At 52.1% G+C, this 25,297-nt stretch overlaps 1 protein-coding gene across 11 annotated transcripts in view; it reads right to left on the bottom strand.

The window, feature by feature from the left end:
* The window catches only part of JADE2 (jade family PHD finger 2), a 133,020-nt gene that overhangs the window by 15,732 nt on the left and 91,991 nt on the right, over positions 1–25,297 (bottom strand). For 10 of the 11 annotated variants that reach the window (XM_064484289.1, XM_031449018.2, XM_031449019.2 and 7 more), the window contains 8 exons: positions 24,744–24,801; positions 22,588–22,676; positions 12,115–12,272; positions 7,415–7,575; positions 6,575–6,786; positions 5,155–5,322; positions 3,582–3,698; positions 1,877–2,341 (listed from right to left, as the gene is read on the bottom strand). In XM_064484289.1, coding sequence (XP_064340359.1) covers positions 1,877–2,341; positions 3,582–3,698; positions 5,155–5,322; positions 6,575–6,786; positions 7,415–7,575; positions 12,115–12,272; positions 22,588–22,676; positions 24,744–24,801 — 1,428 coding nt within the window. The remainder of the gene's footprint in view (positions 1–1,876; positions 2,342–3,581; positions 3,699–5,154; positions 5,323–6,574; positions 6,787–7,414; positions 7,576–12,114; positions 12,273–22,587; positions 22,677–24,743; positions 24,802–25,297) is intronic. The other variant, XM_064484288.1, reaches the window with a different exon arrangement.

Below are 25,297 nucleotides of genomic sequence, written 5' to 3'. Positions count from 1 at the left end.
AGGGTGGGGGACTGATGAGGCCCGGAAATGTACAGAATAAGCCAACAACTCTGACAAACCCTTCCCCGCATTTAGGCCCCAGTTCAACTCAGCCCTAGAAAACACACATTCCTCTAAGGTTTTCTTCATCTCTCTGAGCCCTAGCTTCCCCATATGCTCTTTAGGGATGGAAGTATCTACCTCTCATCTTTTTTTCCAGGAGGATGGTTAAACAGGTGAGTCCATCCCCTGACCTACCCACACAGCCTAGCCAGGGCGAGACGTGTGGGCTGACCAGCACAGACCAGGGAGGTGGGATGTGATGAGTCTTTTGGAAACAAAAGGAATGTAAATGCAGGCTGTCTGTTCTGGAGACCCTAAGGGTAAAGACTTGGGGGTGACCTGAGGGCAACTGTGGAAGCAACTTTGGTCTCAGGAGGGTTTGTACTTGACAGCCCTGACACATAAGACAGGAGGCTGGGCTGCCCAGGAAGTGGGAACTGCAATCTGGGTAGCCTTGCTCTCTGTCCTGGCTGGAGCCATGGACATCAGGGCAGATGAGTGGGGTGAAGAGGAGTGGAGAAGCTGGGTCCACATTCAGAGCCTCCACCTCATGCCTCCCCTGCTCCCCTCTCTACAACATCTGCTGAGTTGCTTTAACCATTCTACATACTTGCCAACTGAGAGACATCTAAGTGAAACAGCCCCTCAAGTCACACAAAGTCCCCTCAATGCTTCCACCCAGGACTGTTTCCTAGCATGGCCTCGGGGGAGGATGGGCATGTGTGTGTGTGTCCACGGAGGACACCCTGACATGACCTCCCATACTCTGGAAACCTAGAACTGAATGTCCCAGAGAGGAGAGGCCTGAATAGCACCTGGGGTTCACAGGACTGTCTCAAGGACCTAGAACACCCTGCTTCACCGTTGGGTTGCCCCCAACTTGAGGGAGGCTGGGGAGGGGGGCCAGAAAAGCCAAGTTTGAGGGCTATTCTACAAAAGACAGGACCCACTCGCCTTTCTGGGAGGAGCAGGAGGGATTAGAGGCTTTGAGGGGCCTCTATGCTCTAGGAAGGTCCTCAACCTCCACAGCCCAGCCCCAAACCATGGAGTGTGCACACCTTCCTCATCTCGCTCAGCCCCTACAGCTATGGCCCAGCACCAAGGCAAGATCACCTGCCTCCCTGTACAAAGCTGAGGGGTTTTGGCCAACCCACTCACTCCATCCAGGCCCTGTGATTCCACCTCCTGGATGAGGGTTTAGAAGTGGCAGCCACAGCAGGACAGTCCCTGCTTAAAATGCTTCTGCAGCTTCCAGACACACTTTGGTCCACCCATCCAGCCCCATCCTTCTACCCACACAAGCAGCTGCTGGTCTCCAGGCCACCCTCACATCCCTGTGCCTCTGTTCACAATGTTCCCTCTATACAGCCCTCCTCCACCCCTCGGGAACTGTGTTCACAACTCTCCTCCCTGCTTTGGCCCAGCACATGCTTGTTGGGCTGATTCAACTAGCTTGTGATTCCCACTTCCTCCCCTGCTTCCGATTCTAAGTAAAGTTCATGTGCTGGGACCAGGCAGGGCCTGCAGAGACCACTAGCAGTTAGAAGCCTGGGTCCCTGCCCTGGCTCTGCTGTCTCCCAGCCTCACAGGCTCTCACCCTTCACCAAGCCTACAAAAGGGTTGGGACAAGAGGCACTCAGAGACCCGAGAGCTGGAACCTCCCTTGTTCTGCAAAGAATCAATGACCAGAGACCCGGAGGCCCTCAGTGCCCTGGCTGGTGCTCAGTTTGAATCCTGGTGCACCAGGGCTGCTCTAGGGCAGTGAATCAGGGGTGGAAAGGCCTCCTGGGATGCCCACCTGGCAGGCAGCTGGGCGGGTGGCAGGGGCACTCACCCTCTCCAGGTCCTGTCGCAGGTGTGTGAAGAGCTTCAGGCGGCGGTAGAGGACGTCCTGCTCCTGCTGGGCCAGGTTGTCCACCTCGTCAGTCTTGGGCGTTAGAAGCGGCTGGTTGGCATTGGCTTTCCTCTTCAGCTTCCAGTACTGGTAGATGAAGTCGACCAGCGCCTCAGCCAGGTCTAGGCGCTCAGCCACCTCGGCTGGCTCCACCAACTCGTAGAAGTCTTCCTCCAGCTGCTGCAGCCGCTGCTTGCGTAGTGTCACCTTCTCCATGTCCTCACTGGCTGGGCTGGTCTCCGCAGGCTCAGAAGTGGTTTCACCCCGTGGGCACCCATCACTGTGCTCCTGGCAGAACGACTTGAACTTGACCTCGTCATTGTCTGCTAATATAGTCCGCATTTCCAGGCTGTGGTCAAAGGCGCATGTGACATGGAATGCTGTGACGCAGGAAGGCATGGAACACTGGAGGGAGAGTAAGGGCAGTGTCAGGTAGGAAGGGAGCCCTGGTGGGAGGGAAGAAGGAAGCGGGGCTACATCTCCCAGGGTTACACTGAGAATGCAGAACGCTGGTGAGACCCTAAACAAAATGGCATGGCCTCCCAACATCCTGCAGAGTGTGGAGAGAGCTACAGCAGGTGGGAAGGGGGAGCTCTCAGGGAGCTGGAAAGGAAATGGGGTTCAGCACCACATCCCTTGGGGAAGTCAACAGATGACTGAACAACCCCTCTGGGGACAAGCTGCATTTCTGTGTGGGCGAGTGACTTTGGAATCAGAGGCATCAAAAGAAAAAGGCTGTTGATGGGTCCCTGCCTCCTGTACTCCTGCAACGTTATCCAAGATGGGGGGTTATGCCTCTTCTTTGTTCTTCGGGAAGAGGGGCTGGAGTTAGGTCCCTTCCTTCTTTTCTTGTCCAGGCACCATGGACCAACTCAGGGCCTAAGTTGCCTGGAATGATGGCTGTGCGCAGCTGACAACTGTTTCAAGCAATAACCCACCCAAATATTAGTGACCATTTATGCTGCACTCAAAAGCAATCTTACAAATGGGTGGAGGCAAATCTAGTGTTTGCAATGACAACTGTTTCTGGAGAGAGAGGATGACCCTCCCACCTCCCAGCCTATAGACCAGTAGCCTCAGGATCACATGGGAATTTGCTAGAAATATGCAAATTCTTATCCCCACTCCAGATCTACTCAATCAGGACCTCTGGGGGTAGACTCAGCAAACTGTGTTTTACCAAGTCCTCTGGGTGATGCTGATACCCAGGGAACTGCTGTTGTCAACAGACTAACACAGCCCAGCCCTGTGCAGGGAGAGCCCGTTAGCTTAGCTGGAGGCAAAGTTGATTCCTACCCCTCCACATGTCAAGTTTGATGTCAGAAGTGAGGTCAATGTATTTATTAAGCCCAAAGACACTCTTAGGGAGTGCCAGAGTCCTCAGCACTGCAACAGGGTGGTGAGCCTGGCTCCTTAGGCCCGTACCCCGTGTCTAGCAGAACTCGGAATGGAGGAATGCCAGTCGGATAGGGTTCTGACTCTGGTCCCAGTCCCAGGCCCGTAAGTGGTTCTATCCACAGCACCATGGGAGCATGTGGAGGGTGGTGGCAGTAGCCTGCTTTATAGGGTGTCCCAGGCGTGCCCCTCTGTGTAGCTGGCTCTTGCATGGGCTCCCAGGCAGTGGTGGGGTGAAGGGGCCGTGTACCTGGATGCAGGTGCCTGTGCACTCCTTGCAGAGGCTGCAGGACAGAGCCCAGCGGCTGGCTGGGATATGCGAGATCTTGGTGATGGGCTCCATCTTCTCGGGGCACCCGATGCTGACCTGGGCAGGATACAGGGAGCTGCATCAGCCTCTCATCCCCAGCCTGCCTCCAAGGATCTGCTAAATTGGGGGCTGTCTGCGGAAACCAGGCAGTGGGCACACAGGGCATTGGGAGAGTAAGAAGTCCTTCTTGACTTCTCAAGTTGACCACTGAGTGCGTGTTTGTGTGAGCTCACCAGTGGCAAGGCTTAAATTGTGACTGGGAAGTGCACATTAGTGCATGTAACTGACTGGAGGGTGTGCCTGTGACCGTGTGGGACTCAAGACAAAGATGCTTCTACATGCATGCGTAAATGAGTCCTCCCTCTTCTGGCCTTCGTTAGCAGCATCTTCAGAGTTCTTACTGTAACTTGGGTTTTACTTACTTTGCTGGGTGGCAACTATAGACCCCCAAGGCAGGATTTCTACTTGGGAGCCTCCAGGGCTTTCCTAACATGCCTTTGTTTAGCCCCTCTTATGGGAACAGGCTTATAACCACACCTGCTTCCTGGGCACAGCCCAACCCTCAGGCCCAGAGGCAGGATACATTGGCCTTCCCACTGCCCATGCCTGAGGAAGGAAAGGGCCCCTGTCCAGAGGTCTGAACCAAAGGGCCGCCATGGAAGATCTTTGTTGGTTCTTTATGTCTCTGCTGTGCTCAGTCTGGGGTACACTCAGAGGCAGTCCCAGCCTTCAAGATGCTGATGTGGGAACCAGTGACTACTGCTGACATAACCACTATGATCACACAAGCCTGTGAAGTGGGTCCCAGCAAGGATTTTCAGATTGCAAGCCCAGGAAGGGGAGGGGCCATCTGCTGACACGGCCACCTGGCTTGCTTCTGGGAACAGGCAGCACTCGAGTGGGGCCTCATTCTAGGTCAGGGCACACAGCAGGGCTGCGGCTGACACTCCAGCAAATGTCAGCATTTCTCATTTCAAATATAATGGGAGCCCAGAGCCTCTGCATACTCATTGTGGGCCCCGCCCACTGCCCAAGGTCCTTCCCCACCTGAACTCAGACCCAGGCGCACCCCTCCATCCCAGCCACAGCTCCACTATCAAACTTTTAATCAGGCTCCCCAACTGATTTCCTTTTAGGTCATTTGGCTTGTTTTTGTTTTAAAAGAACACCTGACTTTGGTTGGGACCACTGCCCAAATTTGGCTAGACCCACAACCTGCTTTCCCCATAGTCAGCTGCCAGACCTCCGTCCAGCTCTCACACCCACCACCTGGATTCCCCCAGTGGCTCAGAATCCCATTTTCTCATGAAAACCACCACCTGAGTTCTGCCCAAGTCCACAGGTAAATTCCCTGTGGGCTTCTTCCCGAGTTCTTCCCAGGCTCACCACCTGAGATCCCCAACTTAATGTGGTCCATCACCTTCTTTTCCCAGTGCTCTGCCACCTGCGTTCTGTTCAGACCCACTTCCCCACGGCTGTGCCCCAGAGCCGCCCAACTCCCACAGCTGCCCACCTCAGGAATCCACAGAGCGCAGCTGACGTGCACCCACTTGGTCCCACTTCTAGTGGGCTTCAAGGCTCCTCCTCGCTTGGGGCAGAGCAGGCACTTTGGCTGGACACCCAGGGCACACGTCCGGCACAGCCAGCTGCCTGTGGGCACCTTGAGGATCCCGTAGCATGCCTGGGGAGAGAGCAGGGTGGTCTCAGGTCAGAGGCATTGACCAATCTGCATCTGGTTAGCATTCAGCTGCAAATGGTCCCACCTCAGTCCGAGCTAGGAGCTACAGAGTGACACTGCTACTCATCTCCTGAGCTCTTGAGAAGCTCCTTGCCTATGTTGTGCACTGAAATGTCACATGTTTCAGTCCTCTGTGAAAGGGCTAAGCTCTGCCCTCTTCTGGGAGGACAGTCACTGATCAGAGCTTCCTGATCAGTACCATGAATGCCCTTAAACTGAATACAAACTTGGGGATGTACACTGCCTGAGGACAAGGCCCAGAGCTTTCATCTTTCTTCACAGTGAGCGGGGATCCTTCTGGGCATCCTGAGGGCTTCTGGATCTAACAACTGCTGGGTGTAAGGGATATGGATGAATGAGGAGGGTGCTACACTGCCTACCCACCTGCCAGCTGGGGGAAGCCCCTCTGAGCTCCACAGGTGCTATTCCAGCAGAAGTGGATAAGGGAGGGCCTCAAAGTCAGGGCCAGAGTGGGTCCACTGAGTTCCAGTCAGGTCTGCTACACCTACAAACAAGGCCCAGAGATGCCCAAGACCCAGAGCCTTGGGGCTCAAGATTAAGAGTCAGGCCACACCCAGTTTATGATACCAATATTAGTAACAAACACATACAGCCCTTACTATACTGTTCTAACCCAAGACTCATAGCAAGGAACTTAATCCTTACTTAGAATTTACTCCTTAAGACTTAAGACTCATAGTAAGGAATTTAATCTTTACTTAAAACTTACCTTTACTTATACTTGAGGAAAAAGAGGCTCAGAGAGGTTAAGAAACATGCCCAAAGCCACACAGCTTGTAGAGGCAGAGCCATCATTTGAAACCAGGCAGCCTGGCTCCACGCTTTGCTCTCAACCACTACACTGTGCTGTCTCTTTGTAAGTTCAGGATGGTGAGGCGCAGAGGAGGAGGGATGGGTAGGGTGTTCTGTGGGGAAAGTGAGGGAGGCTGACGGGAGAGGACAGAAGGACCATCCAATGGGTGTTTACCCATGTCTGGAGGAGGGGGCTTAACCAAGGGACCCTGGGTGTTCCTGGCACCATGGGCACTCACACCACTCCCTTCCTCCCCCCTTGCCCTCCTTCCTAGGGGCTGTGCCAGTTTTGCTGCACCCCTACAGCCGGGATAACCAGCTGCAGGCGGGGGCCTGCCCACACAGCATGAGTACGGGGTGGTGTTGGGGGGGGGCTGCCCACCTGGTGCACGCAGACATTACATTTGTCACAGAAGACCATTTCGTTGCCATCTTCACCCTCGGGGGAGCGGCACACATCACAGACGACATCCTCATCATACTCGATGCCCAGCCCCTCCTGTGTCTCGATGGCCCGCGCCATATTCTGGTGGCACAGCGTCTCCAGCTCCTCCAGCACACGCTCTAGGGTCAGTTCGTCCAGCTCTGGCCTCTCTGTGAGGACAGCAGAGGTGGGTGTTAGGAGCCTGACCTTTCAGGAGAGACGTACTCGCCCATCCATTGTGTGCAATGTCTTGGGCCCCAGCTCCATCGTCTAAAAGCTGACTGGGTTGGACCAAGCAATCTCAAAAGCCCCTGGGGCCTGGTGTTCTGACTTTAGACCCTGCTTACATACACACAGATATTATGGAAGTGTCTCTGGGATGCAGCCAGCTCCATGGGAAACCTGTGCTCAAGCTGTGTGAATGGGGGGACCTCAGAAGGTGGCTGAATATGACAGAGCTGGCCCTTCCTGGGGCATGGTGGGCACCAGCCAGAAGGCCCATACCAACTGACTCCAGCCCCACTTGTCATCCGAGACTCCTAGTGCTCACTCACTCTTCATGTAACAATCACACTAACTACAATACTCTCGTGTAAATGACATGCTATTACAGCCTTCACCCAAGAGCTACAAAAACTGAAGCACAGAGATCAGTAATGCAGCAGACTTTCCCCCTAGATCCGTGCAGTGCCAAAGCCCAGTGGTGGCCACTGTCATTTTGAGGGTGAGGATGCTGGGGTTCCAAAGAAAACCCTCCCTGGCCCGCCCTATCCCATTCTCAGCTGGTGGGTCACCTACCCATCTCCTTGAGCTCGGAGTTAATGAGCTCCAGCCAATAGGCGTCAATCTCGTCCAGGTCATAACGGCTGCCCCCTGGCCAATCAGGTTGAGAGCCCTCACCAAGGTCAGAGCTGCTAGGGGACACCTGGGTAGGGGGGCCTTCCAATGGCGGGAGAATCCTAGAAAATCAAGAGAGAGTGTTGTGACGGGGGTGCCCTCATACTCCTACCCTCGCTGGGTCCGGGGGCCTCCAGTGAGTTGGCCAGCCTGGATGAGGAGCTAGTGGGCAAGTGAGGTGTGAGACTTTGATGCCAAGTAGGGCCCGCCTCCTTCCATTCCCTCCTTACACTTTCCTCCTCCCATATGCCCACCCTGCAGAGGCGTAAGGGGCAGTCCAAGTGCCGTCTGGGCAATGCCGGTGCCAGCCACTTTGGGACAAGAGGAGTAGAGCCAGCTGTCCTCCAGGTCCTTCAATATACCCCTCAAAGCTGGGAAGGGGCCAGAGACTGTCCCCATGCCCTCACAAGCCTTGGCCCCTCTTCCACCAGTAACCTCAGGGGTGATGAGGAGCCCTACTTGGTTACACTGTTGTGGCTAACACGGCCCCTTTTGGATAAAAGGTGTACTGCCACAGAGGACAGAGTCCTGCCCACACACCTTATCCTTCCCCCGAATAAATGTTACCTGAGTCTCTCACTATAGTGTCATTCCCCCACCCTCCAAAGATCAAGGCCTCCTCCCTGGAGGCAAAGATGCACCTGCTACAATCCCAGGGTGACATCCCAGGTCAGCCCTCCTTCAGGCCATGGCTCTGCCTCTGAGGCAGCCTGGAAGGGCCCTGGCTTCAGCACGAGGTCTCTAAACTCAGCTCCACCACTTAATGCGTGACTCTGGGTAAGCCACGTAACTTCTCTGTGCCCCAGTGAGTTTATACAAAAAATGGGCTAATAATAATATGATCTACCTTTTACAGCTGGCATGAGGATTAAATGAATGAATACATGTAGAGCTCTTAGAATTGTGCCTGGCACACAGTAAGCACTACATGAGTGTGAGTGTGTATTTTAAGCCTGTGGATATCACTTTGCTCCTTCTGAAATGGAATATGAGGCTTTTTTTGCCTTGGGAGGGCACAGTTTCCTCTCTTGGCTCAGCTGTGTGCTGCCCCTCAATTCCTGATGCCAGTTCAGAATGCCAGCTCTTCCCACCCCCTACCAGTTGCTATGGTTATTGCTGTGGAGCCTGGTCTCCATCTGGCCAGCCCTGCCAGGGTTGAGAGGCCCCTTACTTGCCTGAGAGGCCTCCTGGGGTCGGAGGCAGGGCTGCCAGAGGCTGTGACTCAGCGCAGACTAGGGAGGGGGAGGCAAGGCTCTGAACACACAGAGACATGGCACAGCTGTGGCGAGGGTTCTTGGGCTCCAGGAAATGCCCTGCGTGTCAGCAAGAGGGGCAAGAAGGATGGAGACAGGGAGGTGGAATGGCCTCCAGGTCAGGAGGGAGGCCCACAGGAGATTGAGGGAGACAAGGAGAAAGGGAAAGGGCTTGCATGGTACCACCTTTTTCACACACAAAATGCGCAGGTTACAGAAGGTGTTAGATAATGATAATGCCATGATAACCACCTCCCCGGCCCCTGCCTGCCAAAGTCATTTCAAATAGAAGCACAGCTAATACACTTAGTCCTACAAAATTCTGCCTTTCCTCATGAGGCTCTTATTTGAATTAATACATTCTTTTAAAAACATTGTACTTTGGGGTGGGGGTAGGTAATTATGCTTATTTACTTATTTTTTAAATGAAGGTACAGGGGATTGAACCCAGCACCTTGTGCATGCTAAATACGCACTCTACCACTGAGCTGTACCCTCCCTGCTAAAAATACTATAATTCTGTCACGAGCTTGCTTTGTTTGTGCCCTGAACGTGTGCTTAGCTGGGGTGTTAGATAACCCCTATCCAAATGTCCACCACCTATCGGCATAACTACCCACGCTTGTGTGCTCAGTCAGCTGCCACCTGGTCAGACCTCTGGGGGCCAAGATCACATTCCTTTCTCTGGGAAACTGGGGCTAAAGGGCTCAAAACAGAAAAGGCATTTCCTGTGCCTGCTGAGGCTCTCATCTTCATCTGTTTGGCCTCTTCCAGCTCTGACTATGGAGGAAACTCTCCTGCCAGGCGTGAACTGACCTCACCCTAGGCCAAGGCCTCAGTCTCGGCTGCAGCCAGTAGGGCTGAGGCCAGCTGGGAGGAGGTGGATGGGTGCACTGGGATCTGGAGAAGAGGAGGGATCTATATTCCAGAAGACCAGATAAACACCAGAGGTTGGTTTTGCTGAGCTGAGTCTTTTGGCCACACTAAGGGTGCAGTGCAGGCCCTCCCTTAATTCATGATCTGAGGGTGAGAGGTCCTCATTATCCAGAGAAGTGTCAGATCATGAGGTGGACAGACCTGCCCAAGGGCCAGGGAGGAGTGGGCAAAGTGAGAGGGATGCAAGGGGCCAGGGTAGCAGCTGGGGGAGGGCAGTCAGAGTCAGCATGCCAGGGTGATCAGGGCACAAGACTCTCTTTGGGCCACACAGGGGCAACCCAAGGCTTGTTCCCGTGGCTCGTAATTTCCTGGCCCAGCCCACGAAGCCCTGGCGGTCACACAGGGAATTCCCCAGAATTTCCCGACTTCCTCATCTACAAAATGGGGACGGTAACATGCCCCGTAGAGGGCTAATATGATAATTAAATGAGAAGATGAGCACATCAGGCCCAGAAGAACAAGGTCTCAGGAACGCAGCTCCTATAACCATTCTGACTGTGGCGGCTACCACACTGGCTTCCTGATGGGGGCTGTGTAGCAGACGGTGCCCCAGGAGACGGAGGGACCAGGCTGGAGGTGGGTGAGGAAAAAGGGGCATGGAGATTCCTCCAAGAGAGCACCCCTCCCTCCTCCAGGTTATCCTCTCCCAAGAGCGTGGGCAGGCCAAGGGTCCTGGCTCCTGTCAGCTTAGAGCAGCCGTGCGTATGCAGGGAATGCACCTAGCAGAGCCAGAGCTGTCTGAACACGTGCTCTCTTCTTGATGTCAACAGATAAAGCACCAACTGAAGCCAAGCTACTGGTGTGGAGGCATCTGCAATTAATTACCCAGGAACCACCTGACGCTGACATCAAGGAGAGAGGACAGAGTACCGGGCCAAGCCTAATCAGGACTCACTTCTCTCTGCCCAGCTGGTGGCCCACCCCTCTGTCTTGTCTTCCTGGGCCCTTGGCATACAAATTCTCATTTAATCCACACCACCACAGTATCAGGCATGTACTATTATTAGCCCCATTTTACGGAGGAGGAAACAGGCTCAAAGAAGTCAGTAACAGGTCTTCAGTCTGCAGAGGTGAGAATGTGAAACTGGCTAGGAGCTTGACCCACATTTCTGGCCCCGGGCAGGGGATGTGGAGGATAAATTCTTTCTCCAAATCCTGCATATGCTCCCATTCCCAAGAGGCCTGGAGCTTCCCTAATTCTCAGAGGGCCACAGACAGGAGCTGGTAGGCACTCAGCCCTCGGGAGCCCAGGAAGATGAGCACTGCCCTACACCCAGTCCTCACTGAGCGCCCATGGGGTTTGGAGTCTGCCTGGCTTCTGTAATCGCTTGCCCAGATCAGGCCTGACACCAGATGGGCATTGGGTGCTTGTGAGCCAGTCATAGGTGTGGCTGCCAGGAAGCATCAGTGCCAATGTCAAAGGAGGTGACTGCTGAGATCTTTGCCCCAGGCCTGGTCAAAGTGGGCCTCAGCAAGAGCCATGGGGCTGCCAAGGCCAGGAATGGACTGCCAATAACACAAGCTAACCAGGCCAGCGGGCTAGTGGGCAGGGGTGACCAGGACAGCAGGCCCCTCTGTCTGAGACATGACTTGGAGGGTTTCCCAGGGTGCAGAAAGAAGCATTTGACTGAACTCTGTCACCAGAGGCCTGGCCCACAGCCACAAGACCGCCTCCTCACAAGAGCACCAGGGGTCTCTCTGACCTACAAGATCAGAAGGCTACAGAACCCAGAGAGGACTAATCCCTGACCCAACCCTCACCCAGCCCTGGCAGGGGGGCCTCCTCAAAGGCTGGTCATAGCAACAGCTTCCTGAGCATCTGATGTGCATGCCAGATACTCAATTCCCTCCCACTTACAACTCCTTTAAAAGGTTTAAGAAGTCAAGAGCATGGCTTATCCCCATCTTAAGGAGTAGTTAAAAGCCTGGAGAGTTCCCTGATGAGATCCTCTGGTGGGACACAGTTTGGATCACAATCAAGCTAATTCATGGCCAGTTTTCACTGAGTGCTCACATGTGCCAGGTCCTGTGCCCAGGGCCTTCCATGATCACTTCCCTACATCATCTGCATGGCGCACTGTGTGAGGCAGGTGTTATTGTTATCACTTCCAATTCACAGATAAGGACACTGAGGCCCAGGGAGATTACATTTCTGGCCCAAGGTTTCACTGAATGTGAGTGGCAATTTGAACCCAGGTTCTCTGGCTCCAGAGCTGAGGCCAAGCCCAAGCCCTTAGCCTCAGAGGTAAACTGCCAATATTTCTGGAACATTGCCATGTATTTTTAAGGACAAAAGAACCTAAGCGTAAGATGGACTAGAAAGGAATCTGAGGATTATCAGGGCTCTGGCCTGGTCCTAGCCTCCCCTTCCTCCCCTGCCTATGGCCCCCTGGCCTGGGCTGCCCAGCTCACCTCACCACGGGCTCTGGAATGGCCTCTGCCCCAGCGGGCACCTGCACGCCTTTCTCCCATTCCTGTCGCCATGGGTCTGCCAGGATATAGTAGTCATCCGGGCTGAGCTGGTATGAGTCTGGGATCTTCATGGCTGTGATCAAGTCTGTCCGGAAAACCTGTCAGGAGCAAGGGTAGAGAGAGAATGGCTTCAGATTGCCTCTGGGTGGTCGTCTCCACAGGCCAGGGCAGGAAAATGCAAATGCAACTCAAGTGGGCTTTCTGCCCACTCACTATAAAATAAGAAGACAACACAAAAACAGTTGGTACAAGAGTGTATCTTCTCTGAACCCAGCACAGTGCTTTGTGCACAGATCTTCAATAAACATGTTGAATTGACTTTACATGTTCTGACCTGTTCAATGACAGAGTTTGAGTGATGCGTGGAAGTGGACCTCAGAGGGAAGAGGAAAGATTAGCTGAGAAAGGCAAAAATAGTGAGGAAAAATTAGATGGCAGAAGGGCTTCTGTGAATGCAATACTGCCATGGAGTGACTGTTCAGGGAATTTCTGTTGAAGATCAAAAATTACACTTGTAGTTGTAACCACAGGCACAGGTGTAAAGGAGCCCAGGCAACCACATGCCAGGGTCTCATGGAAACAGCCGAGGGAGAGGCTGGGGTTTGGGGCTGCCTAGAGATCAGCTTCCCAATGGGTCAGGGTCTCCATGGTCCCTTAAGAACGAGGACATCAAGCACCTTGCTCTATGGGAGCTCTGAAGGACCAACCTGTGTGCAGTGGGGCAGGAGGAGCGTGTGGAATTCCTTCTCAGTCAAGCCCATCCAAATTCCCTCAGGGTCGGGCTGGGAGTGGACACAGCCTCCTGCTTTGGTTTTCTTCTGAGCACCTGCTCACTCTGGGGGAAACCGCTCTTCCCAGCGTTCTGTCTGCTGTCGCCACCTCTACCCTAGAACAACCTGCAAGCCCAGCCCCAGTGGCACTGACAATGCCTCGTCTGTTCTGGTTTGCTTGGTCTCACTGGGGTCCCCACAAAGGGCTGCTGTAGGGCTTGGTGGCAGCTCCAAAAACCACGTGACTTGCTTTGGTACCAACTTTCCCAGTGATTATCACATGAGAATCACAAGTTAAGGGAGAGGTCACATTATGGAGATAAGAGAAACCACCTCAAGAAGTCCTCCAGGCCTCAGACCCAACTCTAAAGCCCAAACCCACTCCCAGGAAGAATCAGCATCCACCAGCCTTCCAGAGGCTCATGACAAGTCATTCAGTGGTAACCTCTGCCTGCGGGAGGCCCCACTCACTGGCTGTGTGTCTCATTTGAATCTAGGGCTGTAACCACAAGGAAGCAACTGAAATGGGGGCACCAAGAGGGCTCAAGGAAGCATCTTGCAGAAATCTAATTAACGTCTGCATCTAGCTAGAGAGGGCCCTGGCTTGCAGAAGGTCAAGTTTCTTTAAGACCGTATTTGCCAATATAATTTAATTGTTAAGACTAACACCCTAACATTTAATTAGTGTGCCAGTGTGAAAAAATTAAAAGATTACGATTAAATGCTAATTAAACGGAAGATAAAATGTGGCAAAGATTTCACAGCCTTGATACTTTGCATATATTATTAGTGAGCAGCAAGAATACAAACTCAGGTACTGGGTGCATCTCTGGTGTCCTCTGGCACCCTCCTTCGTTGGCTGGGGCCTTTCCTAGCTGAGGCCTCTGCCAAGCCCAGCAAGGCTGAGGCTGGGTTATTTCCCTCTGGGCCCCAGAACAGGATGTGGCAGAGGTGAACTGAACCCACAGTGGATTCATGACTGTCTCAAAGTTCTCCCAATCCTGGCAAACCACATGGTACAACATCTAACGCCCTATTGCTCTGATGCCATGGGGAACTGCCCACCTGGGAAAGTCCGTTACCTCACCTCAAAAACCAACCCTTCAAGAGCCAAGTATCACACTGTGCCCCGCTAAAAAGGCACAGGTGACTTTGAAACTTCTTGCTGTTCCCTCATCCTGAGCTGTAGTTTAAGTGCCACCTCTGAGGATTCCTTCCCTGATCACCTGGAGCACCGACCACCTGACAGAGCCACTTTCCAGCCCACTATCCTGCCTCATCTCCCAGTACTTACACTCCTGAAAATTTAACTGGTGTACTCATGCTGCTTGTTTCCTGTCATCTCTCCTGCCACACCTGTCCTATTCTCTGCAGCATTCTTGGTGCTTGCCAAGTGACTGGCACATAGTAAGTACCCAATAAAGAGTGACTGAGTGGATAATTAAATGAATGAGTGAATTAAAGGGCCCCTCTGGAGTTACCTGATGAGCCCAAGGCCCCAGCTGCCTCCTCAGGCAATGCTTTTCAAGCCCCCACGAACAGGTTAGACACCTCATGGACATATCCAGAGCTGAAATAACCAAGCACGTGGACTGAATAGAGCAACAGACAGCAGGCAGAGACCACAGTGCCAAGTCACACCAGTTGGGGAGAGGTGGCCCTGACCTAGGAACAGGCTTGGAATTGAGAACTCAGAGCAGGAAGGAATCTCAGGTCTACTTAGTCAGGATGATTCAGGAGAGAGAGAAGAGTCTGGTCTCAAGAGAGTTCCAAGTTTCATCCAGAGTCACTCAGGGAGTAGGGGGCAGCCTGGACACCAGTGGCCCTTTCAGGCAGAGGACTGATGGATGGACAGGAAGGGCAACACTATCTTAAAGGTAACAGCCAACACTTAAAGAGCACTGTGAGGCCAGCACCAGCCTAATGGCTGTTCTTGAATTAATTTATTATTAGTCCTCATACCAACTCTGTGAGGTGGGTGCTACCATCATCCACATTTTACAGTTGAGAAGCCAGGGACCCAGGTTAGTTTAGCAACCTACACAAGGTCCTACATGTTGGAAGTAGCAAAGGAACCCAGACAGACAACTCCAGAACAATCCAGCACTCTCCCACAACCCCTGCCCTTCTTGGCCATCTGCTTATAGCCAATGCCCTTGAGTTAACCTAAAGCCAAATCAGGCGGTTTCCCCAAGTGCTGGAATATGTAAATCAGGTGGTGACCTTTTCAAGTTCCAAGTCCTCCAGTGACTCGCCACTGTCTTCTCACTGCCCTCAGGCTAAGCTGCAGGGCCCACCAGTCCCTGTGGCCACACAGATGCAGTGGCAGTCTCCCTCCTGAATACTGTTCACCCTTGGCACGTGGGAGGACCCTGCCGGGACAGACACCATTCTCCCTGCCAAAGTAGGGGTGGCCTGTTTCACCCTTAGGGTCCTAGTCCAGTCCACATTTGATCTGGAAAACCTTCCTCTGAACTCCCACAGTCCCTGTATTAGAATCTCCTGGTTTCTTGCCATGTCTTCCCCACTCGAAGGTGAACTTGGTGAGGTCTGGCCAGGCCACAGGCTGCAGCAGTGCACACAGGGCCTGGCACATTCTAGGTGCTAATAACTAAGACTGCATGGCTCAAGAGCTTCCCATGCACTTGCCACCACCTTTCTGGGTAGCTGCTCAAGGCTACAGCTGGGTACTCTGTATCTCCCAAAGAAACTCCTGTATATTTAGATAAAACCTGTCAACAAATATGGCAACCCAATCATAACCCAAACATCTTTCAGTCTTGAACCGCGAAAGGTTCTGCTTGAAAAGTGCTCAGTTACTCTCCCAAAATGCCTTTGAATTATTTACAAAAACTAAACAAAGAATAAAATGGACAATGACGAACTGGAGGCCCTGCCATGGCAAGGAAGTTAAAAGTTGGAAAACAAGCAATTTTTGAAGAATGTGAATGTTTACTATTTTCCTCTTTTTTGGCAGAAATTGACAAATTGTCTTTAAAGGTCTGCTGCCTAGCAACCAAGTTCTGCTGAGCTGCTTGGGAGATGTTAATTGTAGCTTCTTCAAACAGTATGAAGAATGTTTAAAGGTCTACAACTCTAATTTAACAACCAGTGTGAGTGCCACAGGTGCCAACACAGCTCTGAAGAGAGCTGAAGACCCTGCTCTGCACAGATGCAGCGACACTGCTCGTGGCTTGCACTCTAGCACCTTTCACCAAGACTGACAACCACAGCCATTGGAAAGTCTATCTAGCTTTCTGTACCTATCTCCCCAGGAAGAACCCAATCTGGGATCTGCCAGAAAGTATCAGTGGAGTCTGACATGATCTCCAAAAGCAAATAAAGATAATGACAATAGGCAACTTCCACTGTACTTTGCTAAGAGCTCCTGTATATGATCTTAAGATTTATGCATCTTATTTGAATACTTCATCCTGGGATAATGGTTTCTGCTCCCTTTTCTCAAGGGTGAAATATTGTATCATAGTGTATTCAGACCAGGAGGCACCAATAAGTTAAATTACTTAAGGAAAAGCTCCAGCACTTAGCATAATTACAAAATATGATTATTTGTGTAATTATTTGTTTAATGTCCGTCTCCTCTAATAATTAAGCTGCAAGAGGCAGAGGATGGCATGTGTCCTGTTTATCATTGTGCCTGTTTGTGGCACAGTGTCTGGCACATATCGAGTACTCAAAAACACTTGTGGAACAATGAGTGAGTGAATGAACTGCAGGATTTGTCTGAAGTATGACTAAACTCTGAAACTTCGAGGCACAGGGCTGATCCAAAGGGTTCTTCCAGGTGGACCTTAGAAACTGGTCTTGGTCACCGTCCCAAAGCCAATGAAAACAGCTTTGGCCAAGACTGCCTCTCCTTGACCTCTGTCCACATCAGAAGTCCCAATGCAAAGCCAGGAGTGGCTCCCTCTCTCTAATCTCCCAAAGGATGTTTGCAAGTCTGTCCTGAAAGAGCCAAATAAAATTACTACCAGACACTTTTAAATCACAGTTTTTTTTTTCCGAGGACCTCATTTCACGAGAAATAATAATAGTGAAAAGGAATTGCCCTGTTACAGGATGACAGGCACTGTGCTACATGTTTTATATATATAATCTCACCAAATTATATTACCTCCATTTTACAGAGGTGGGGACTAAGGCTCAGAGAGGTTAAACCACTTGTCTGAGGTCTGCACTGTCCTTTAACCACTGCAATGCTGCCTGCAAGCCAGTCAGCTATTTCTTCTTTTAAAAATCTTTCTTGGGTTGGAATCTGATAAAGAGTATCTCAGCCAAGAGCATATTTAGATACTTAAAATTAAGCGTAAAACACCGGAGAAGGGCTCTGGAAACAGCCACCCTCTGCCTAGTTCCATTCAAGCTACCATTAGGCTAATTTGGTCAGACACTTAAAACACACACACACACACACACACACACACACACACACACACACACACACACTCTCAACATCTCTTTCTCTTTCACAAGAATAACAGCACTTCCTACTCTTAAAGAGAATTTATTGCACATATTTCTTTTGCAAGACAAGTCCCAGAGGCTGGGAGGCCTTTCCAGCTGGCGGGAGCAGCAATGTTTCCGACTATATGAGAAGTAGATTCTGCCCCCCACCCCAGAGGAAGGCAGTGGGAGGTTCCAAAAGCAGGCGCTTAGCCCAGAGGAAGGGCTCTCTCTTACTGCCTGCCCGCCTCCCAGGGTAGCAGAGGAACTGTTGGCTAGAAACAGGGCTTGAAACCACAGGGGCAAGCAAAAAAACTTTTCTTGGAGTCTCCTGTTTTATCTCTCAAGTTTGTGAGCATTTTGTATTTTACTACAATATATGCCAACATTGTTTTAATATAAAATATATTGTTTGAACATCTGGATAATATATCTGCTCTTCCAGGAACATATCTTATTTATCCTCTGGTTTTGCACCCCAACACAATCTGGCCACCCCTGCCTTCACCCAGAGTAGAAGGGGCCCATTTCTAAAAGCAATGGTTCAAGCAGATAAGCTGCACTCTCACTCTCACTTGCTGCTTTTTCCAAGGGAAGGCCATCTGTATATAGGAACTTTCACAGACAGAACTTCAGCAAGACACCCCACCGGTGGCACGGTGGCAGAGGCTAATCACAAGAGTCACCTCTTTCTCCTAGGCCTTGTCCCAGGGGCGAGAGACTGGGCACTGGTGAAGGACTGCCGTGGTACCTGCAGAGAGGCCCCATTCTCTCATCTAGGGATCTATCTACCCTGTCCTGGGACCATCCAGGCTTCCATCTCAAGGAGGCCAGCTTCACCTCCACTAACTTCTGGGATCTCCCTAATCCCCAGGCTCCACAGGCCTCAGGACAAGGCAGTCACATCTACAGAACAGAAACTGCATGGCAGGGTGCAGAGCAGGGCTCTACAGATGATGACCCTGAGGCTCAGAAACTGACTTGCCCAAGCTCACAGAGCTCCTTAGTGGCAAAGCTGGCTGCACTTCTCAAAACTGACACTTTCCTGTGTAGCACCTGCGTCCTGCTAACAGTCAGACGACAAGCTCCCCAGGGACACAGCCTGCATTTTCTGTGCCCCTACACCAGGCAGGACCCAGTAGGTGCTCTCAAGTGTTTGCTGAGTTTAATCACTATCAGTAGTTCTAGGATCCTAAAAGCCCATGTCCCTGCCAGTGACTGACTCCTAGGGACTCTGACTCCCTGAAAACACAGCTTTCTGCCTCAGGACAGCCTCCCTGGGGGAAACCCTCACTTCCTGGTCTGTCTGTTCATCTGCCTCTCTGCCCCAGGTCTGAGGGAGACATAGCCTCAAACAGCAGCATCCAAACCACAGGGCTAGCCTCTGGATCTCTTCCCGAACTGCCCTTCACACCCTTGCCAGGCCAAAGGCTTGGCAGAAACCTGTCAGTATCCTAGCCACTGTGGGAGAAGGGGTGAGGTGGGGGATGTCCCCACCCACACTCCTTGCCTTTGCTTAGGTCACTGAACCAGGCTGGAAGGCCTCCCCTCCCTCATTCAACCTCAGGGTCTTCCAGGGAGGACCAAGCCAGAAACTCCTGTCTTAGCAGATCAGGGAAAAGTCTATGGCAGTAGTTCTTAACCCTGGCTTCCAGCAGGAGGGCTCTCAAAAACTACACTTACCTGGGGCCCCAGTCCAGACTATTCAAATCAGAATTCTTGGGGATGAGGTGGGATGGGGGTCTGGTATTGGTATTTAAAAAATAATCTCTGTTCTGTGATCTCCACCAGGCTCTCAGAGATGACCCACAAAGTTACGGTCATGCTATTTGGTGAGACAGGCCAGATAAGAAACCCAAGGCCTCGGCGTGGTTTATAGGCTAATACCACCTCTCCAGGCAAGGCTAATCCCTTCCTCTCCTTCAGAACTGGCCTGGCTGACTTAAGCCCCAAAGGACAGATTTCAGCTTTGTTGGGATCCTGCTGGCAAGCAGAGGAAGGCAGCAGCCTGTGTCCCTGGGATCAGGCCCACCTTTTTCCTCCACTGCCAAAGAGGATCCTGGGACAACTTCAGACTTTGTGCACTTCCACTAAAAATCCTAACCCGGCATTTCAGGAATCCCAGGGCCTGTCCTGTACTCCCAGTACCAAGGCCTGCATTCCCCTTTCACTCAGGCTGAGGGAGGCCACCCACCGGTTAAGGGCCAGAAGGGAAGCTGGGCCTCGAGGCCTCAGCCCTGTCCAGGGTCCTGACTCCTTGTCAGAGCACTTTGTTCCAGCTGGGGGTATCTCCTGCTGGTGTAGAGAGTGCCCCTTGATTTGTACCCTCAGAGTGCCAAGGTCATCCCAGGGGCAGGCCCGCCAGTCTTGCCTCAACCCAACCCTAGTCCTTTCCATTGCTGGCAGCTGCTCTACGTGCCAGTGTTGCTGCCATGCTAAGTACTCCTGGTCCTGAAATCCCCACCCATCACTGTCCACCTTCACAGATGAGGAGAGGAAGGAAACCATGGGTCCTTTGGGTCTGTTGCCACCAGTAAGGGGCTCCTGCACCACATGCATCGACTTGCAAGCACTGAGGCTGGGAACTCAGGCCAGACTGAGAGGAGATCGTGTAAGCAGCCTGAAAACCACTGCACAGGCTTCTTGCTCTGAGGACTGAGCAGAAGGGACTCCAGACCCCCTTTCACCAGGGTGTCCAAAGCCCTCAGCCCCGAGGCCCAGCAGACTATAAAGGCCTTTCTCTCCAGCCTGAGCACAGAAAGAGAAGGGACAGCCTAGTAAGGAGATTTAGTACAAACATCATCTGCCGCCAAATCCTTGCTTTCATCTCCGCCTTCTCATGAGCCAAATAATTTGGAAGCTTTCATTGATGGTTTCCTCTCTGCCCCACGATAACTTGGAAGTTATGCCGGCTACGGCTCAGCCTCCTCACTTAGGGGACAAGGGAAACCTCTCAGGCTGCTCTCCAGCCTGCTGTGGGAGGAAAAGCTTGTCCTTGGCGACAGTTCAAGGCGGGGAAGGATTCCTCAGCCCTCCAGGAGCCCAGTGCTTGAGGGCGGGTGTGCCCAGTCAAGACTCAGAGCCCACTGAGGAGGGTCTTGGGCTTCAACCCAGGAGGGTGCATAGCCAGTCCTCAGCAGGGCTGGGGATCAACACCCTTGCAATGCTCTGACAGTATTTTTAGATGGGGAAAGGTTCAAAGGCCCTGCACTGGAAAACCCAAGAGGCAGGGGAATTTTCAGCCCCATGCAAATCACTCTTTCCCCTCAACATTTGCTTGACACCTGTTTTCTCCCAGCCTGCCTGCCTATCCTGAGGCGGGTGTAGATGGCAGCTCTGCCCCTGGGCTCTCTACCCAGAGAGGAGTCCCCTCCTTCCGCTGGTGCTTGGAGGAGAGTCAGGGGAAGAGACTAAGCCAGCAGCAGGAGCTCCCCAGAACTTCCCAACTCTTCTCCTATCTGAATAACCCCTGAAAGCAGGGGGCAGGTGGGATTCTCAGAGGCCCATTTGGAGAATTCCTGCCTCCCTGGACCAGAAAGGCACAAAAGGTGGCTATTGTTTTACTAATTCAACCCTAGTAGTAATTGGGAACCCCTGTAGATCTTAAGAAGAGGGTGGGGTGGAAGACTGGAGGAGTGGTCTCAGGGGCTCCCAGGGTCCTAGCACACTGCCTCCTACTTCCCAGTGCTCTTTTTCTTCTTTTACTGAAGTATAGTTGATTTTCCCAGTGCTCTTGAGCACATCCCTTCCACCCACTGAGCAGGGCTAGACCAGGAGGATACTGAGAGCCTCAAGAACAGCATCCTCCCATGCCCACCTCACCCGCTGCCTTCGTTCCAGTCCTTACTGCATTCCTAGAGATACCTCCTTCCATCTCCAACCCTCCCGTATAGGGCCAAGGGAGGGCACTAGGTTGGGGGGGATGGGAAGCTTTAGGTCTCAAAAGTGCACCCCCCCCCCACACACACACCAAGGGAGAGTCCAGGGTAGGCCAGTTCTTGGAGGAGGCGGGGAGTCCTTTTTCAAATGCTAGGTTCTGCAGAAGACCTCCCTAGCGGCTGGCTAATGACAGCAGCCCAGGATTGCCCCTGTGGTGAGGGTGAGGAGAGGAGGTAGGCAGGCTCAGAACAAAGATACCTTCCCTCAACCCATGCCAAGTGCCCGGCCCCAGAACTCTGAGCCTTCCCACCCTGTTGGCCCCAAGAACTTCACATCTTGGCTATATAACCTTGGGACCTCCAGTTTCCTTATTATAACAGAAAAAATTAGAACTCTGGGCTAGTTTTAAGGATTAAAAAAGTAGTGTTCAGACCAGTGTCTGGCTACTCTGTGGGCTGCACCACAAAGTTTCTCTTAAGAGGCAGATTCAAAACCCCCCTTTTTGGGCACTCAATGCCCTTGCAGCCTCGTTTGTGCCAAGGGTCTCTTCTGTACCTGGTGCAATGCATTGAAAATGGGGAGAGAGCATTGAGACCCTAGGATGTGATTTTTCAGGGGCTGCAGGAGGCAAGATTGCATGTCCATTTTTCTACCCACCTCCATGCTCTTCTCCACAGCTCTAGAGGCCATAAACACCTCTACCTGCCACAAGAAACATCCCTGGTCAAAGTAAGGAAGGCTTAAGGTGTTGGTGCATGTGAAATGAGCATAATAAGGAGTGGATGACCCAACTGGATGATTCTGAGGACTCCATCCTTCACCTCTGTATCAGCAAATCCTGTCACCCTTGGCAAATCCAGTCTCCAAAATGTCCCAAATTCTACCGCTTCTTACTCCACTGCCATCACCCAGCTCTAAGCCACCACTGTTTCTCTCCTAGACAACTACCGAAACACCTTCCCTGCTCCCACCCTCGCCTCTCATATTCCCTTCTCCTCAAAGCAGCCACTGGGACCTTTTATTAAAACTTCAGACTATGTTATTACCTGGCTTATGATCCTTGAAAGGCTGCTCCTCTCACTCAGATTGATGGGAACATTTTTACCACAACTATAAGGCTATGAGAGCTGGCACCCCCACCACGTCCTCTCATTCATTCCATTCAGCCACACCGGTGTCATTTTGCAATGACTGTGCCCTCTGCTCTTCCCCCATAGAGCCCTCCCTCTCCACAGGTCTCTGTTCCTGTCCCCTCTCCACTTCCGTTTCTTCTTTCTCCAGGACACTTATCACTACCCACCTCTGAGGGTTTCTTTTCGTTCTGCCGGGGCCAGCCCGATTTGGTGTTGCTGGGCAGTTTGGAGCATCTTGATGCAGATGTAGCGTGACCTGCAGAGAGAGCACAGCCCATTAGGGGCCCCCTGGAAGGCCTGGAACACCACCCAACCATCTCCAAGGAAAGGAAGTCTGTAAGTAAAGCTCTGCCTTGAATGTTCAGGAGGTGCCGACCTCTGTGAGCACCTGGTGGACTGTCCCTTCTCTGGGCCTCTCCAATGATGAATGGGGACATGAAACCTCCACTCATCAACCAGAAGAGGCTTGGGAGATAAAAGGCAGTCGGACAAGAACTTAGTATTAGTTTGCTGTGTAATTCATAACAAGTCCCTTACCCTCTCTGGTCCTCTGCTTCCTCCTTGGTAAAAGAGGGATATAATAAGTCTTCCATGGCCACTCTCCACCCCCACTGCAGAACAGACACCGGGATGATGTCCAGTGAGTATACAGAGGCAAGACAGGGCAGTGGGAAGAGTTCTGCTCTAAAGCAAACCCACAGACTGGGCTTGAGCCCTGGCTCAGCCATTTACTATCTTGTTACCTTGGGTAAATGAGTCTCTCTGAGCCTTGGTTTGCTTTTCTATAAAATGAGGGTAAGAGAATAACTATCTTCAAAGAGTTGTTGTGAGAATTAAATGACATCATGCCTGTAAAGTCTAAGCACAATCCCTGGCACACAGCGCTGCCTCAATAAACATTATCTATTACCGTGAGGGTCCAAAGGCCCTCACAGATTACACTCAGGGTGGCCTCCACCCCAACAGGTCAGAGGAGCAGCAGCCATGGGTGGGTAGTGGTAGGGACTGGTGGGAAGGGTGTTTGCCTCAGCCTGGCCCAACTCTGATGCAGATAACAGGGCTCAGCTGCCCAGATGCTCACCCGTGCAGGTACCTGGCCTTCAAGGGTTCCTTTGCCTGCAATAAACTTAGAAGCAGTGGATACAGTTCTTGGCTCTACTGAGACAGGCCACAGGCAGTGTGGCTGCAGCCACAGAGGGCCAGATACTGTGATCTACTGCCACAGGGAGGAAGGGCTGGCCAGGTCAGATACCAGAGCCAAGTTGAGCAAACAGACCCCAAGGGACAGTGAATGAAACCTGGAGGGAGGGAAGGGCTGGAACCTGACTTCTCATCCCAGCGCACATGTCCTCAGGCACTGGCGGGTTGCAGAACTCCTGAAGCTCTCAGGGGCCTTGGAGAGCTCCCTAATCCCAGCTGCTCACCACATATGTGAACAAACTGAGGTCTATAGTTGCAGGGCTCCAGGCCCGGCCTCCCTGGCAGTGCAGTCTCTTCCTCAGCCTGGGCTTCCACCAGGGTGCACAGCTAGCTGGGATCTTCCTGGCAGTGTATCTCTCCTACACAGGGCAGAATGGAACTCTTTACTTCAACTGGCTCACACAGGCCTGGGTTCCTGGGGCATCTGAGAAGAGCTGCCTTCTAGTATCAGAGAAAAACCTTTTTCTGACACAAACTTCCCTTCTCTCCCCCCATTTTCTACATGACAATGTCCCCCACCCAGATATCCAACTGATACACCCAGCCCACACACAAATCTACCTGAGATTTTATTGCCAAGATCCCATGAAAGTCAGACTCCTTCATTTAATTTCTTCAGCAAACATTTACTCATCACCTATTATGTGCCTGATCTCGAGGGATACTGCAGTCAGCAAGACATGATCCTTCTTATCAAGGAGCTTACCAGTGGTTAGGAAATAATACTTGTCAGGTAATTATAATAAAAAGTGACATGTTTTCTCTGTTATGTGGACACTTCCATAGGACCCTGACTCAACAGGAGGGCCAGAAGGAAAGGGATGTGTTCCTGGTAGCCAGGAATAGCATATGCAAAGGCCCAGAGGGGAGTTCATCTGGTCCAATTGGAGCAAAACACATGGAGCTGAGAGCTAGAGGGTAGAAGGGAGTAGAGGGAAGAGGACAGAAAGGCCCTGGAGGCCATGTGGTTTGGTATGGGACTTTCTTAGGAGCAGAGGGACCTGGCCTGATTTATGCTTTCATCCACATGGAGACCATGGGGCAGTGTCCCCCAAATCTGGGCCTGTGGACCTGATAATTATTCAAATGCTTTTCTGTAGGAGCCCCAAATGGAAGGCCTTACTGTCAGTGGTGTCAGAGTTGTCGCTGCTGATGGAGTATTTTCGCCTCTTCTCTTCCATCTGCAACAAAAGGCAGGCCCCATTATACTCACAGGCAGCTTGGGAAATCCTCAACCTCTCAGAAAATTGCCCCACACTCACCTTGCTGCAGAGAGAGAATGAGAACAAGGCCATGCCCTAGTCTTCACCTCAGCCAGCCTCACCCTCTGCCCACCCCACCTGCTGGGACCTTGAGGGTGGGAGAGGGGGCCACATCTCCCACCTACTGAGCCCAGAGCCTCAGGCAAACAAGAGTCTGGTTGAAGACAACATAGAGGTTAGCAGCCCCAGAATGAACAGTGACTAGGACCCGCCCAGCCCAGCTTCCACTCAAGGAAACTCAGGCCCACCAGAGAATCCACTCCCACCTGCAAGTTACAAGTGGTGCCCTGCTGAGGAGGAAGGGCAGAGGAAATAAGACTTGTTCTTCCAGGAGGATTGGGTTATCTGAGCTGATGGTCAAGCCAGCCCAGACAGCACCGAGAACACATCCTGAAAGCAGTAGCCAGAGGGGTGT

Source organism: Camelus dromedarius, chromosome 3 (genome assembly GCF_036321535.1).
Source record: "Camelus dromedarius isolate mCamDro1 chromosome 3, mCamDro1.pat, whole genome shotgun sequence".
Lineage (NCBI taxonomy): Eukaryota > Metazoa > Chordata > Mammalia > Artiodactyla > Camelidae > Camelus > Camelus dromedarius.
Note: the sequence above shows the minus strand (reverse complement) of the source record. Positions and strands in the feature narration are given on the sequence as shown.